This window comes from Heliconius melpomene, chromosome 14, assembly GCF_056956725.1.
Source record: "Heliconius melpomene rosina isolate 202511_hmr_F chromosome 14, ASM5695672v1, whole genome shotgun sequence".
Lineage (NCBI taxonomy): Eukaryota > Metazoa > Arthropoda > Insecta > Lepidoptera > Nymphalidae > Heliconius > Heliconius melpomene.
In genome coordinates, this window is record NC_140402.1 from 1,149,162 (window position 1) to 1,166,057 (window position 16,896).

The window sequence follows — 16,896 nt, forward strand, 5'->3', positions numbered from 1 at the left end:
TATTTTACTCGGGTTTGCGTAGATTTAGTTATTATTATGACTGGAGGCCAGTCGCGGTGTATGGGCTTAAGCGTGTGATTGTAAATATGACAGGTTGTGGGTTCGATTTCGACCCGAGGAAATGAAATATTCAATATCTATTTTCATTTCTTCGCTCTGGTGTCGAAGCAAAGCGCGGGGTTGAGTTCCACCACTCAACACGCAATGCCCCTAGAATTTATTTACACTAGGCTCCCAGTTTCCCTTTGTCATATACCGAGGTTCCTTAGAGTATGTAAGACAGCACTATGAGGCTTCCCAAATTTGTAATGGGTTCGCGAAAAGCGGAATTTTATATTTCACCTCGTAAACGAATTTACAACAACAAAATATACTAATTTAATATGGCAACAAATGTCACCACAAACGTGAAAACACCCATAATCATTATCGCTAAATATATATTGAAAGTCAAGCTGTTTTCACCGTTCTATGAAAAATAGTGAATTAGCACTAAGATTGCTTTTTATTACAGTCGTTATTGCCTCTGTATAATTTATTACACGGTCAGTCTCATTCGGCCTCGGGGGGCGATTATCGGACTTCTAGGTTATCTGTGATCGAATGGCGGGAAACGATTTATTATATAGGTTTAACAATAAGTATTATTTTTAGTAGTTACTCCCTAAATTTGAAAATTAATTTAATTTTATAATTTGAGAGTAAATAGTTACTTTTTTATAGTTTTTATGTTTAAACTTCGTATTAACATAAAGTTGTGTTTGGTTCATTTTAAACAATCTGTGGTAAATTCGTAAGTTGTATTTCTTGTCCTAAAATCCTAAAATTGGTGCGGTACTTGGTAGCGTCGGTGAACGAGTCAGTCGCTCTTAACCAGTTTTTTGTTTATATGAATAAGCTTCGTATTGATATAAAGTAAAATAACCATTTAATTTATTTTACATAGAAGTCGGGAAAACTTTACGAATGTTTAATGAGGTGTCTTGTCACTAAGTTCCCTCTTACCCCCAGATGTGTACGGAATAACAGGATGAAACTAAAAAAAGTTAATTTCATGCGTAAAACTATAAATACATGAGTTCACAATCCATAGGTATAAGCAGAAGTACACATAACGTCAGAGTTAATTTAGCTCTTGTTCAGGCAGCGCAGTGCATGTGGCATGTACTGGTAGCACGACTGTAGGGAGCGTGTCATGGCAAAGTTTTCACATAAATTTACTGCGACGTGTCATATAATTGTGTACACGGTGGCTAATCAAGCTGTGGCAATTTGGTTGGTCGTGTAGACAGCGTCCGCTTGTACTACCTACCTACTAGGCTACCTAGTTGTGGATGATTGGATTGGATCCTTCCTTGGATTAATTGTAGTAAGTTGAGTTTTGGTTCTGATAAATGGGTTCATTTTAGTTGGATTTTTTTATAGTTGTTGTTTTTGATCATTAGATATAAGTCTCATAAGTAAAAACTGCTTTATGCTTTTCTTATATAGCAGAGTAGGTAGGCACTGCACTAGGTTAAGATATTCCGTTCCCCACTTCCTGCCTAGTTTTTGGGAAGTTGAAGTGGAACTCAACGCCGCTCTTTGTCTATCAGAGTAGACAGATGAAAATAAATAAAATAAAAATGACACATTATTTAATTACGAACATGTACATACATTAAATATATTTTTTATCTGTATTTTTCTATGTCATAGTTAAATAAGCAGAATTTAAACCAAAACCAATATAATTTCTCATTAATACAATTCGTTAAAAGAGAACAAGAGAAAACAATGTCTACAATATAATATTTAATAAATAGCACAAGTCCAGCCGACAGAAACTATGTATTGTATCCAACGATAGCTACATTTGGAAGGAAATGCCAAACATTTATGTTATGTGAAAAATCTCTTTAAGGACCCGGGAATTTCGGGAAAGAAATTTATATCCCGCATCCGTAACATGTTCATTGTAATAGGCATTCCTCGTCGGAATAATGTCGTTAATTAAACATCGCCCGCTGCCCTTGCTATTGGACAAGAATTATAGTTTTACATATAAATAATACTTAGGTACCTATGTGTTTTTTTTGGTTTATAGTTAGTTACTGTAGGTTCAATTTCGAAAGGTTGTCGATTCAATTTCCAGTCGAGAAAATTAAATATTTAATTGTTTACATTTCTTAGCTCTGGTGTCGAGGCAAAGCGCGGCGTTGAGTTCCGCCTCAACAGGCAATTTGTTGAATTCAACTTGAAAAATGATGAGTGGAGTGTCTAATCTCTACAATTTAAGGAATTTGTGAAACAACTCTTTTGCTATTATTTCGGGATGTAAGAAAAGATGTGAACATGAAAAATCTGTTTTCATTATTTATTTCATCAGATGATGACTACAAGAAGGAAATATATGAGTATCATAAGAAATTATATTAAACACATACACAATCACAACACAAACACAAAATTCAAACGTTTCTCCCGATTTCCATGACATTCCATTATTACACCCTGACTCGACGGTAATGGGACCGATGGGAAAGAAAGATCTTTTAAACAAAAAATAATCGTTTCTAAAATCGGTCTGCAAAATCACAAAACGATCAACGGACAAACATAAAAAAAATATACTTTGATACTTAACAAAATTATATACCTAATTATTCGAAAAAACAAGTCGGAGAAAACAAACATTATTTTAAAAGTTAAAGAAAATGTATACTTATAATTCAATACTATTTTTTAATTATAACTTGTAAGGCACTCGATATCCAGAAATATACTTATCTAAAAGGGCAGATAATAGAAAATGTATCGAATTATCATTTGGTTCCACTTAAGTACATGTGGAACCAAATGATAAAAGCTACCTACCTACATAAATGCAGTTACCAACACAGAAAAAAGGTTATAATAAAACGAATGCTATAATTTACTAATCTTTTTATCTTTGTTATTATAATTATGTTGCATTGGAAACAGATTGTTGAAATGCATTTTTCTTGAAGATTAAACATCAACAATTTAATAATTTATGATTATTTTTGTTTGCAGCCTCTTAAGGTTTTTTATTCGTCCTTACGATATAGCACACACATAGCAGGGTAGGCAGAGGGCGTCGTTAGACCAAACGACCAAAAGACTCTCCGTTCTCATCTCGCGTGTCGAGTGGTGTGGACTCATCACCGGAGCGATTGAAAATAGTATCTAAATATTTTATTTTCCTCGAGTGAGAATCGAACTAAAACCTCTAGCGTTAAAAGCCGCAGGTTTGTGCCCATGCACCACGGCTCACTCAATTTTTTTTTTGAAAAAAGTATTTAATAAAAAATATCCTTTTTTGAAAAAGTGGTGTTATTTCTTGAGATATGCTTGTTAAGAAGTATTACATTAAGTATTCATTTCATTTTTCCAAAATTCGGTGGACATTAGCTAACGGAGTGTAATAACACTAGGTTTCCTCTACGTAGTGTGAAACTGATTTATTAAAAAATAAAAATTAATACTAACATGCATATAAAAAACGTGACGCCGGGCCGTCGTGTCGCAGTGGATCAGTATTTGACTGTAAAGGCGACGATCGTAGGTTCGGTTCGCACTCAGGGCAATAAATTATTTTCATTTCAATCCTCAGTTAAGAAGACAAAGCGCGGCGTTGACATCTGGCACTCAACACAAATCAATGCAACAACAAGTTGCCTCTGCTCATATTGATACAAGCGGGACAAAATGTGAAGCTAAAAATAGGTCAACTTGTTTCCACTTTTTATATAAAAGAAGGATCAAATACGTAAATAACAAAACAGATTTTATAAACCTTAGTTTATTAGCATTTTCATTATTTTATCATCATATATAACTTAATATATTAAGAATTATTAATAAAATAAATGTGGGGAATGATCTGAAACAACAAAAAAAATATGTTAATAAAGATATTAAAAACTAAGTAAAATTTGCTTTTTTATGCAGCTAATAATATAAAGCAATATTTTCCTAAAATTGAAATACACATTTTTATTTTTAAAACTTGTTATGGAAAAAATATATATTTAATAATTATCATTACTAAAGTAAATCACACAGAAATACTCCAATTAATGCATAACCTACATAAGTTATTGTAAGGACACATAGAAGGGGAAAGAGACCGAGAGAACTATGTATCATTTTCTAAAGTAAATAAATGAAAATATTTTTCTTATAATACATAATCGGCATAATTGTATGGGCAGAAGATTTAGTATTAAATTTATATGAAATATTATATTTTCATTTCCTTACTCTGGTAATGAGGCCAAGGCGAGGTGTTGAGTTCTGCCATTCAACATGCTATGCCTCCATCCAAAAAACAAACCCATATATCCAGAATTTGGCAAAAAGTGGGGAATGGAAGTGTTACTGGGAATGGAGTGTTTTAATATTAGGCTCTCAGGTTTATTCTCCTTATCCTACTATGTGCGAGATAAAACATGTTGCTAAAAAAATACTAAATAGTATAGATAGTCTTGAATGCGACTGAGGGCCAGATTATCGAGTCACCGCTGTATGTAAAACATATAAACAAGCAATACCGGGTCTATTTGGAGCTATTCGCATTGATGTAGTGATAGAGGATGACCAGTAAGAAAATAGAAACTCCTAAAATGTTGGAGAACACTGCCAGTTGAATATCGGTAATCATTTTGACTTAATTTTCTTAATTTCTCTAGATTTCTTTATAGAAGTAACCTGAAAAACACGAATATTGTTTTAATTAACGATACGCCGGTTATTATAAATAATTGTGAGTTCTATAGGAAACACAACAAAAATATTTTATTTGTAGGTATTTATACTTAGGAACTGCAAAAAGATATTATATCATATTAAAAGCTTACCGTGTGTAATTGTGTTTTTATTTCTTTTGCCGAAACACTTATATTCAACAACTATACTTAGGTACACGTCATAAGCATAAGATTTTTTGACAGATGAAATAATATACCTAGAGTTTGTTTAAATAAATTACCTTAAATTATTTTCATTATTTACTATATATAAACTGAAAGTTCATTAAAAATAATTATCAATTATTTATACAGATACGAATTATTTTATTGCATATTCTACTTAAAATAGCATTAGCGATTTGGCGGCTATAATAATTATTTATATTACCTGTTAGTAATGTCAATGTCATTTGTCAAGGACTGTCCGATGTCCGTTATTTATTGCAATAGACTACCTGCATATATGTATTTTGTATTTTAGAATTATTATTTATAATATATTAAAATGAGTGATACATGTGCGTCTAATTTATTTGAATCTCATACGATTGTTGCGGATCACAAAGATCTTATTCACGATGTCGCTTACGATTTCTATGGAGAAAGAATGGCAACTTGCTCGAGTGATCAGTACGTGAAGGTAAGGTTATGTTTTTGTTATCAATCATGTCCTAGTTATTTTACTATAATAATTAATCAGCATGACGTATCATATAATGTCTATTCGAAATTTTAATTCATTGTATGTGTATCTATTAATAAGTTGTATCAATGTACAATTGATGAAACAAAAATAAAATTTTGCCGACATTTCTGTGTAACAATATTTTACATATGTGCTAAAATTTTAGGTTTGGGATTCCGATGGTCAAGGAGGTTGGAGACTGACTGCCAGTTGGAAAGCTCACCATGGTTCTGTGTGGAAAGTAACATGGGCACATCCAGAATTTGGACAGGTTCTGGCTACCTGTTCCTTTGATAGAACCGCTGCTATATGGGAAGAAGTTGGTACGAAAGTTAGAAATTTATTAAGAAAAAAGCTTTTCAATCTATAAACAACCTATTATATTGAGACAGAAATACAATTTCACATTTATCTAATTAAATTAAACAACAAAAATGTCTTATAAAATTGATTTGTATATTCTACTATAAGAAAAACATTTAGCTCTATAGAGAATTAATTAAGAGAGAGAATTATGTTATAAAAAAAAGTTTCACTTTTAATTTTAGGTGATACAACAGCTTCCGGATCAGAAAAAGGTCTAAGGACCTGGGTGAAGAGGTCTAACTTAGTGGATTCTAGAACATCTGTTACAGATGTAAAATTTGGCCCAAAACATTTGGGCTTACTACTTGTTACTTGTTCAGCTGATGGTATTATAAGGCATGTTCTATAGTTATATTTATTAATGTATTTAAAGTTTTTTTTAAATATGCCCAAAAAATTTGTATGGCACTCCAAATTCATGCTTCTAAACATCAAATTCACCCCTTTTTACTTACTTTATACTTCAAAGTCTGTCTGTAAAAACAGTAGTTACAGGTTCAATTCCCACTAGATTTTTTTCTTAATTCATGTGAATAATAGATAGCTGAATATCTTGACACTACATTCCCATGCTTATAAGGTTAATGCTAAGATAAAATTATTTAAATCATTAAAATAATTTAAACTTTATTTTCTATATATCTAGAATATATGAAGCTCCCGATGTAATGAACTTAGCTCAATGGACTCTACAACATGAGATACCTACAAAACTATCAATCAGTTGTATATCATGGAACCCATCATTATCAAGGTATTTATTTATTTTATTATGTAAAAAAAATGTTGTGAATTTGATTTTGACTCAAGGAATTAAGTTATTTTTGCGTAAAAATGGAACAGTCCATCTTCTGAACTTTTCACATTTATAGTATTAGTAATGTCCAGATATATATTTTTTCCACATATTATTGACATTTAGGATTTTAGTGAAGAGTGCTCAACTAACATATTTGGAAAGTTATAATAAAAGAACATAATAAATATTTTTTAATAACAATCATAAAAATTATTAAGTCAATAAAAATTATTATCTAATAATTTTCATTTATTTATGTATTGTAATTATTTAATAATTACATTTTTATTTATTATTATTACTGGCCTATCTTTGAAGTCAATTGCGACATAGTGATTCAATTTGCACTCAAGAAAACTTTGTGATGAGATAAAAATATTTAATATATTAATTCCCTTGCTCTGGTTAGGATGTAAAGGGCAGCATTGAGTTCCGCCTCTCAACAGGAGGAGGAATGGAGTGTCTTTATACTAGATTCCCATTCCTCTACCTACCCTGTTGTGAGTGTGAAGCTATAAAAAAAATATCAAATTTCAGAAGTAATACAAACCCACCAATGCTGGCCATTGGTAGCGATGAACCAAACAACATAACAGCAACCAGCACGCAAAGCGACAAAGTGGCTAATAATGAAAAAGTATTTATTTATGAGTAAGTAGCTTAAAATATATTTCAAGCCTTTGCTACTCAGTGGTTTCGATTATGAATGCAATTGTAGCGATTTAAAACCCCACTTGTGAAGAAATATTTATTTTTTACTTCCTTGCTCTGATAAAACAAAGTGCAGTGTTGAGTTACGATAAAAAGTATAGAAATGTGGACGTAAAGGTTTAACCCACACTTCTTGGACACCATCCAAGCACTCTTTCCAATTGATAATTCTATGCAATCATTTCTGGGTAACAGAAATTTGTAAAATTCATATAATAATTTCGACATATGGCTTAGTGGTCACAGCCGTGGTAATGGTGACTGGTGGGTAATTGACAATTAATACTCAAATTTTACTTAAGTTGACTATAATATTAACAACAATAAAGGATAAAAACACACATTTAAATATATATGTTTTTTTTTTTTTCAGATATAGTGAATCATCACGTCGTTGGACCAGAACAGAATGTCTGTCATCTGTCACAGAACCCGTTAATGATTTAGCATTCGCACCGAACTTGGGAAGATCATTCCACCTACTTGCCGTTGCTACTAAGGATGTTAGAATTATAAAATTAGAGCCTATACCGTAAGTTTTTTTTAATTTCACATTGTATCCTGCATATAATAAGATAAGCACAGGGAATAGGCCTAGTATTAAGATATTCCATTCCGTTCAAGAATTCAATGGAAAGTGGTGAGGTTCCATCTATCTGTAAACTTGGTTCTGGGTTAGATTTCAGTTCATTAGAAGAATTATTTTAATTTTTTCATTAGACTAGATAAAACTCCGTGTTTAATTCCGCCGCATATAAGAATTTCAACATACCTTGATAAGAATGCATGGCTGAGTGGTTCAAGTCCTGCTATGTTCAAATTTTTTGTTTTATTAAATTCTATTTTCTTTATTTTTTCATACTCTTTATAGTGAATCAACGGGAACTTCGAATGGTTCGGTGCGTTTTAAAACGGAAGTGGTAGCGGCGTTTGACGATCACATGTCGAATGTGTGGCGCGTTTCGTGGAACATAACTGGAACCTTGTTAGCTTCCTCCGGGGACGATTGCTGCGTTAGATTGTGGAAGAGTAAGTGTTTTTGTTTAGCTTTCCAAGGAAAATGCTTGAGACATCGCGTTTGACATACTCTATACTGCGATTGAGGAAATAAAAATAATTCATTTCTGCAAGTGGGAATTGAACCTACAACACTAGTTTACAGCTATGTGTATTAGTTAAAATTTATCTAAAATTATTATTATCCATTTCACTATTTACTTGCATTTGTATATTATTTTATTGAATCAATGAAATGTATAGTCAGACCCATTCTAAGTTTATGTGTTTCCTTACTGTCTTCTTATTGAGTGATTTCTTAATGGTCATTTCATATCTCACCTAACTATATGACCACCAATGCAATTCACTTTTCCCATTCCAGTGCAATACATGAACCAGTGGAAGTGCGTAACTGTGTTACGCGGGGGTGCGGGCGCCACTACCGCAGTGGGTGCGGCTTCAGTTCCCGACAGCGTCACTCGTTCACGTACACCTTACACTAGATTGGCTCCTAGCGCTAATCCTGCGCATATGCCGTTTCACTGACAGCGGTGGGTATTTTTAAAAAATGTCAGCTTCACCCTGTGTGCCGCACATAGCAGGGTAAGCAGAGAGAACATAGTGTTATGACACTCCGTTCCCCACGCACCGCCGTATGAGTGGCGGACCTCAACGCCACGCTTTGCCTCGACATTCACAGATCTAAAAAATATTTTTCTTTCCCTAGTGTGGAATGACAACTGTAAAATTTGTGTATTGCAGATTCAAATTAATATCAATATAAATAATTATTGTCAATACGCTTATTAAAATTGGTCATGTCTAACGTTGGCGAAATCTCCCGCGTTGAATAAAAAAACCTCAAAGTGAAACAACACAAAAATATTTTGTTTATTCACTTAAAATTAAACATGAAGAAAATCATCAAAAATATAATAAACAAATATAATAATAATAATAATATTTATAATTCACATCAAATTCATTTATTTATTTCATTAGCGCAGTCCGTCTCATGCGTTGTAAATGTCCTTCCTTGTTTAATACTTTTGTTGAATACCATCCCACCTGTAAAATATAATTAAGATATATTTAATTTTTTTATAAAAATAGAATATAAATACGCTTCACGCTATCCCGCCTATAGCAGGATAGGCAGAGGGAACATAGTGTTAAGACACTGTTTCCAACACACCACCTAAATACCAAGCAAGAGATAAAGAAAATTTAAATAATTCATTTCCCAGGCTGGGAATAAAACCCGCAACCGTCACGTTTACACAGTCGGTCGCAAGTAGAAAACGGAGTGTCTTAAGTTTATGTTATATATCCTGCTATATGCAGGATACAGCGTGAAATAAAATAAAAAAACTTACCGGCATTGCTCTCTCGCTTTTGCAATGACTGTTCGAAGACGAATGTGGACTCACAATGTTTCTATAAATGTAAAAACTCTATTATATCAAAACACGTTATTATTAACACGAAGTGGCTAAGAATTACTATAGATAGTTGAGTTAAAGATCGTCGGGTTCGATTCCTGTCCATAGCTTCTTATTGTATCCTGTATTATGTAACAGGGTAGGCAAAGGACATGTAGTATTAAGACATCTCGTTCCTCACGCACCGCCATATTTTCAAGACATTGCACATTGAGTAGCGTAACTCAACGCCGCCGCCAGTTACCAGCGCGAGAAAATGAAAATGTTAAATAATTTTCCCGCGCGGGAAGCAAACCCACAAACGTCTAGTTATCAGTCGCACCTATATCGCCACGACGGCCTTAAAATAAACTATATATTTACAACTGAACCAAGTTTAGACTGGAAAATTTATAATTCTTAATTATAATTAAGAGTTAACTCTTAAGGGAAAGATAAATTCTCTTAAAAATAAATTAAATATATATATTTTTTTACCCCAACGAAGCTCTTTTGATGGTAGTTGCGGTAGACTGTAGTAACACTCGCGCTGACGAATTCACAGTACTTGCGGCATTGTACCAACAACTGAAATAATTCAAATTAATTAAAACATCAATCAATAAATCAACATCATGCTGTATTCTGCTCACATCAGTAGGCAAAGGGAATCTTTTTCCCACTTCCCGCCGAATTCTGAATTGCAAGTATTGCGTGTTGAGTGGCGGAACTCAATGCCTCGTTTTGCCTTGACATCAGAGCAAAGAAATGGAAATATAAATTTAAATAAATATTTCATTTCCTCCAGTACGGATAGAAACCCCAACCAGTAGCGTAGTAGTAAATAGTTTAATCATATAAATAAATTGAATTTATAAAAATGAGAAAAGCTCTACTGATATTTCTATGTAATAATTGAATATTTTGATTTTTTAAAAGGCAAAATGCAATAGCTATTATATTAGCTGTTTTTTATAATTTAGTTTTGGGCTGTAGTTAGAGATAAATTAAATTAAAGTAAATTTGGTGTTAAATGTATAATACAAAAATGTTAATATGAAAAAAACTACAAAATACAACTAACCTTGGTACAGCATCGCCCCCTCGTTTATAAAACTTCGACCGTCTAACATCCACCTTAGGCTCAGTATTAAGTCTCAACGCTTCATCTTTAATATTATTTATCAACATACGTTTACTATCCATTTCTGTGTTGGAATGTTCGTCTATAATAGGAAGCCTGGAATCCAGGCCGTCGCCATTATCTAAAACCTTAAAAAGTGGTTTTTTCGCGAAATTCGGCCTAATTCTTGGATCAGTCATAGTTTTAACGGACGATTGGTACGTAGAACTTTGTCCCAATTTTGATATAGGCTTGAGTAGGAAATGGGATAGCCTCTCCCGATTATCCTGCTTTACTTTAGCATTAGGGATAGGCAAAGAATTCTGTATAGATATAGCTTGGCTTAAATGTGTCCTAGGTTCTTCATACTTTATACGATATTCTGGGGGACTTTGAGGCCTCGGTTCTTGCATGTTCGAGGACCAAAGGAGATCTAAGCCGGAATTAACTTGTAATTGATGTAAATGTATCTTAATATTGTATATTCCGGCGAGAGGACCGAACGGGTCGGCCTTGATGCCCGCCATCACGTCGATCAACGTTTGACCGCAAAGATCTGAGATTTTTCGGTGTGTCTAGGAAACAAAATTGAGATGATATCTGCCCGAACATATTAAGGAATCATGGTTTTGGGATTCATTCCCATTCAGGTGAATAAATTATTTTCATATAAAAATTAGCGGTGACTTCCGCCGTCTAACGCGCAATTTCTCTAGTTAAGATGAAAAGTGGAGAACCATGTTTTTTTTAGTACTTGCGAGGTACAGCGTAAAGCTAAAAAAAAGAAAAGGCTGTTCATCTTTACCATAACCAGAGAAAAAATTATATTAAAGAAAGCCACTATCCATCCAGACAATGATATTTTCTATCAGGAAAGAATAAGAAACTTTTTATCAGCCAATATTATACCATTTTTCTTATATAATAATATTTTTCTCCACATTCACCTCTCTATTAGTCTTCGAATCGACAGTAGCAAAGGGATGTGTTTTCATCCTCATGCCAGGTTTCTTGATCCACCGATGTCGCGCGGCTTCTTCAATCTTCATACGGACTTCCACTTTAGGCTCCAATAGGTGTTGAATGAACGTTTTGCATTCTGAAATTGTCCCTCGTAAGGAGATCGAACTGCTTCGCTTCTATTCCGTTGTGTTAAAACTACGACATATTTTTCGGCTTCACGCTGCATGCTGCATATAGCAGGATAGCCAAAGAGAACCTAGAGTTAAGACACTCCATTGCCAACTTCACGCTGAAATTTCTAGATATTACGTTTAAAATAGCGGAACTCTACACCGCATAATATATAAACGACTTATTAAATATTTTTTTCTATTTTCAGGTATAACGGTGAAGAATCATCTTCCCGCAAAGAGAACGTGAGAATGTTCATACGAATAGACTAAAGTGAAATCATTTTTGCTATTTGCAGTGGATTAAAAGTGTTCTTGAAAAAAAAACTGTTTAAAAACAATTTAGATTGTGTTATAAGCGAATAAATACTGTTTTAGTGTTAACTGATAAGTTGCTATTGTTATTATTATGCAGGATTATTGATAATAAATAAAATTATTTTATTTATTATCTATAGTCTTTTTAGATTTTTTTTAATAGTATAAAACACAAAGAATAAATTTTTACGCCGGCATTGGTTAATCAAAAATAAAAAATATATGTATACTGGCAACACTAAAACTAATTAAATTGGGTGTCAAATATTATTCTTTTTTTTCAACTAGTGTTGAAGAACTACTATTTAAAGTAATATTGCTTTATGATTTAAAATGTTCTGTAATAAATTGAAAACTAGTAAATAATTATTATAAGAATATTAAGACTATATGCACATATTACACAATTTTTTAACTAGGTGTTCTACATAGGAAAAAAAATAACACACAAATTAACAGTAGTCAAATAAAAGGCGGCACTAAGTTCCGTTACCTAATATGTAACTATATCATAGAAAATTGAAACATACTTAGTTTATAGATAATATAATTATGTTAATGTTAATACATAGCAGGGACGGCACAGGAAACCTGGAAATCGTTAAGACACTCGGTTCTCATTAAGACAACGTTTTCCAATTTCCACTGAATTCTGGAGGAATTGCTTGTTAAGTGGCGGAACTCGAACGCCGCGCTTATCTTCACCAGGAAATGAAAATATTAAATATTTCATTTCTTCGAGTGGGAATCGAACCCACAACCTGTGGCTTCTATTTTTTCTTTTCTAAAATGAGTGTATCTTTATAAATTGTACAGTGTAAATTCACTTGTTAGAATGTATTTAACTTACTTCAAGTGTACTTTGAGCATTGTTTATTTTTGAATAAAAATAAAAAATATAAATATTTCTTTTTATTTAATCAATATGTACTGTAAAAGGATGTTAAAACTTTATACGACGGAATTTTTACGAAATTCATAAAATATTTTAGCTCTATTTTACGTAGTGTGGACAGAGGTAACATAATGTTAAGACACTCCGTTCCCCACGCACCACCCAATTTTGTATCGATGTGATTTGAATATAAGTTATTCAGATACACCTAACCTGCTATATGCTGGATATATACACACAAAATTTCTACTCTAATTCTTACCTGAAGAAACACAAACAAGAGCGGCGTGCTGTTTCCTCGTGAACCCCCTGGAGATGGCCGCCCTCAGTTGCGTCGACTCTCCGCTCTCCTCCCTCCGACCACCGTTCTCCGCGCTCCCCGCGAACGGTAGAGTGCCGGTCACCATGCCGTATACTATCACACCGCTGAATGGGATGTTGATATTATATGTAGGTATATCAATATATTTCTTGTTCGTAAAGTTGGGCTTAGAAAGAATCAAGTTCATACAATCAAAAATTATTTATATCGCTCTAGTGTCGAGGCAATCTGGCGTTGAGTTCCGCTACTCAGAAATGGGGAGCCGAGTACTAGAGATGACTAGATACTGCGTGAAGCTTTAAAAAAGTTTTAAATTATATAGAAATATAAATATATAGAACGCACAGCCGTAACCGCTGTGCGTAGAAACGTGAAATGACAGATTGATGACGTGGACAGATGTTTATTTTCGTAATCTGGACGGATACCCAAAATTTTGAAAAATCCCTTCAAAAATTTTATCCCTAAAGGGAAGAAATAGAGGTTGAAAGTTATATCGCCACCGATTGTTAGTAACTAATTTAGACATTTACAAATATTTCATTGATCACGTGCTTCATGATTTAATAGAATTCACCCCTAAGAGTGCAAATAAGCAGGCGAAGATGCGCGCGTCCGCTAGTTTAATATAAAACATATCTATAAATCATCAAATAATTTAAAATCTTAAAAACAAGTTTCCTTCAAAAGAGAGAAAAAACAATATCAAAACCCATACATGCTCCAAAGATCGACCTCCGGACCATACTTCCGTCCGTCCACGAACAGCTCGGGCGCCGCGTACTCGAGGGACCCGCACGGGGTGCGCAGCGCACCGCCCGCACTCCAAAGGTTGGACAGGCCGAAATCTGATAAACAATTAGTTCATTTATATCTGATATCAGCTTCACGCTGTATCCCGCACACAGTAGGGCGGGCAGAGGGAACCTAGCGTTAAGACACTCCGTTCCCCACGTTCAGCCGAATTTTAGAGGTATTGCATGTTGAGTGGTGGAACGCTTTTATCTCCACACCAGAGTGAAGAAATGGAAACATAAATTTTAAATAAATATTTAATTTCGTCGAGTGGGGATCAAAGCATAAGAGATGCAATTATAGACATAAACTTACCCACAATCTTAATAAGCTGTTTAGTGCTGTCCAGCATGATGTTCTCCATTTTTAAATCCCTGAAACAATATTTCTGAGTTGCACTTAAGTGCGAAAAAATTTTTTTCTGTTTTAGTTCTTGATTTAGCCACACGCTGTAACACACTCCTTCCTATTATGCTACTTCCGTCCCCCACTTTCCCCCAAATTTTTGGGGCAATGAGTATCAGTTGGCGAAACTCAACGTCGCGAAAAATTATTAAAATATTTATTCATTCCTTTTTTTCCTCGGTATAATTAAATAAAAGCAGACTCAGATTCTGCCAATTTAAGTTTAAAAAAAGTGACATCATTTAAAATGGGTAAGTGTTTCCCTTTCCCCATACCTACCGATGCACGACCCCCCTAGCATGCATATGCCGGACGGCGGACACCAGTTGCGTGGCAAGAGCTCGAGCCCGCGGCTCGGGTAGCCCCCGGGAGCGCGCGGCCAGAACGTGAGAACAGAGGTTGCCCCCGGCGGCTGCTTCCATCACTATGTAAAGACGAGGACCATGCTGTTGAACATATTGTTTAGATTTTATTTTTCTTCATAGAAAGCTTACTAAATATGGATTAGTGAATCGTGTCGCAATTAGATAAGGTCTGACGATAAACTTGCTCCTGAGGATGATATTTTGATTAATATACTGGGTAATGATTAGGTATATAAAAATCCTTTAATTCCTCTGGTCTGCTCTACCAAAGTGTGGGCAAATAGACAATAATACAATAAATGTATGGAAAATGGTTGTTTCCCATTCTAGCATATAACATACCCTAATATGCTCTAAAAATTAATTAATCTCAAATGATATGAGAAACACATCATAATCCGTAATCCAAAGGAAGTAAATAACAATATATTTTATGATTTTTTTTTTAAATGATTTCACATCTATACCGTTTATTTAGGATACAGATAATAATTAATATATCATACACTCACCATCATAGTTTCGTATAAGGCTGCTATACACGGGTGGCGTAACTTGGACATCACTCGCGGCTCCCTGTGCAGGTTACGACGCGCGTATTCTTCTTTAATACACGTGAGATCAACTATTTTTATTGCCACCTGAAATTTTGTAGTACCTTTATATTGAATACATTACGAAACTACCTCAGAAGTTATGGTGAATAATTTTATATATTTATATTCTCAGTTTGTTAATTCAATATAATGTAAATTTCAATAAAAAGTAAATGACAGTTGCAGTATTTGTTTTTACGAACATGTATAAAATATTTATAATCTGTAACAAATTGTTTCAATAAGTTCAGTGCTTTCAGTTTCGCCTATATTAAATAAGAAAACCGCTGTATTGACTAAAATTAATTTTAGAAAGAATTATATTATCATATCTAGATATCATCAACCACGAAAACGTATACCATTATTAAATTTTAATATACAGAAAATAAGATCAACACAATCAAAAACAAAGATTAATTAAAATAAAAAAAAACAAGTAAATATACAACTAAGTTTTAACAAAAGAACGATTACTTAAACTTGGCAGACCTTCTTTCCAATAACTCTATGTGTTGCTTCCTCTACTCTCGCAAAATGGCCCTTCCCGAGCACCTTACCGGTCATCAGGTAGTTACCAACGCTATATATTTGGCTCTTACGCTGTACGCCAGCCATTTTGATGCTTAATTTCAAACCATTTCGCACTGAACAATAAAACTTTGCAATATAAAAGACATTACAAACGTCAAACAAAGAAAACAATCGTTTGTTTGCACTTCGAAATTGGAACGGTTAATAGGAATGTGGGATGCGACATTTCTAAACCTATTTTTATCTGTAACCAGTACAGTATAGTTAAAAAGTTGGCGCCAATCTATTATAATGTGTTAAATAAAATAAATAAATAGCAAATGGTTATCTAAATTGTCATCTTATTTTAAAATAGTAATATTAATTTGCTTTTAATTGGTTTAAATACCTAAGCTAAGGTTATATATTAACTCGAATATTTGGCTGACCAAATAAGTTATAGTTGATTTTTCTTGCTAATTAAATACTAAAAGTCTATTCATTAGTATTCAATAGAAATTCTTTACTGTATTTATATTCCTATTGTAGTGTATTCAGAGACCGAATTACAAACTAACTTCAAAAAAGAGGATATTCTCAATTCGGTTTATAAAGATTTTCGTGAGTATTTTTTTAATGCGTAACTAACATTTGGTCCCATAAAAGTTTCATTTAGTATGGCACAGTAATTTTTAT

The 16,896-nt window shown here is 33.5% G+C and overlaps 3 protein-coding genes across 4 annotated transcripts; 1 reads left to right on the plus strand and 2 right to left on the minus strand.

The window, feature by feature from the left end:
* Positions 1 to 3,789: 3,789 nt before the first annotated feature.
* Positions 3,790 to 5,000, minus strand: LOC146531836 (dolichyl-diphosphooligosaccharide--protein glycosyltransferase subunit 4). Its single transcript, XM_085197124.1, has 3 exons — positions 4,863 to 5,000; positions 4,557 to 4,713; positions 3,790 to 3,886 (listed from the first exon to the last, which is right to left on the minus strand). The coding sequence occupies exon 2, from the start codon at positions 4,664 to 4,666 to the stop codon at positions 4,562 to 4,564; it is 105 nt and encodes a 34-aa protein (XP_085053250.1). The 5' UTR covers positions 4,667 to 4,713; positions 4,863 to 5,000; the 3' UTR covers positions 3,790 to 3,886; positions 4,557 to 4,561.
* A 169-nt stretch (positions 5,001 to 5,169) lies between these two features.
* Nup44A (nuclear pore complex protein Nup44A) lies at positions 5,170 to 13,212 on the plus strand. Its single transcript, XM_085197123.1, has 9 exons — positions 5,170 to 5,394; positions 5,606 to 5,762; positions 5,988 to 6,141; positions 6,452 to 6,559; positions 7,142 to 7,255; positions 7,689 to 7,847; positions 8,187 to 8,344; positions 8,697 to 8,865; positions 12,201 to 13,212. The coding sequence occupies exons 1-8, from the start codon at positions 5,260 to 5,262 to the stop codon at positions 8,858 to 8,860; spliced, it is 1,149 nt and encodes a 382-aa protein (XP_085053249.1). The 5' UTR covers positions 5,170 to 5,259; the 3' UTR covers positions 8,861 to 8,865; positions 12,201 to 13,212.
* On the minus strand, positions 9,285 to 16,447 carry LOC146531838 (hormonally up-regulated neu tumor-associated kinase-like). 2 transcript variants are annotated; one of them, XM_085197122.1, is made up of 11 exons: positions 16,180 to 16,447; positions 15,604 to 15,732; positions 15,006 to 15,172; positions 14,637 to 14,695; positions 14,245 to 14,374; positions 13,467 to 13,630; positions 11,806 to 11,957; positions 10,820 to 11,007; positions 10,234 to 10,323; positions 9,691 to 9,751; positions 9,285 to 9,382 (listed from the first exon to the last, which is right to left on the minus strand). In XM_085197122.1, exons 1-11 carry the CDS (start codon positions 16,303 to 16,305, stop codon positions 9,305 to 9,307), a joined length of 1,344 nt encoding a protein of 447 aa, XP_085053248.1. In that variant the 5' UTR covers positions 16,306 to 16,447; the 3' UTR covers positions 9,285 to 9,304. The 2 variants fall into 2 exon arrangements, with proteins under 2 accessions (XP_085053248.1, XP_085053247.1); XM_085197121.1 differs by having other exon boundaries at positions 10,820 to 11,433.
* Between the last annotated feature and the right edge of the window lie 449 nt (positions 16,448 to 16,896).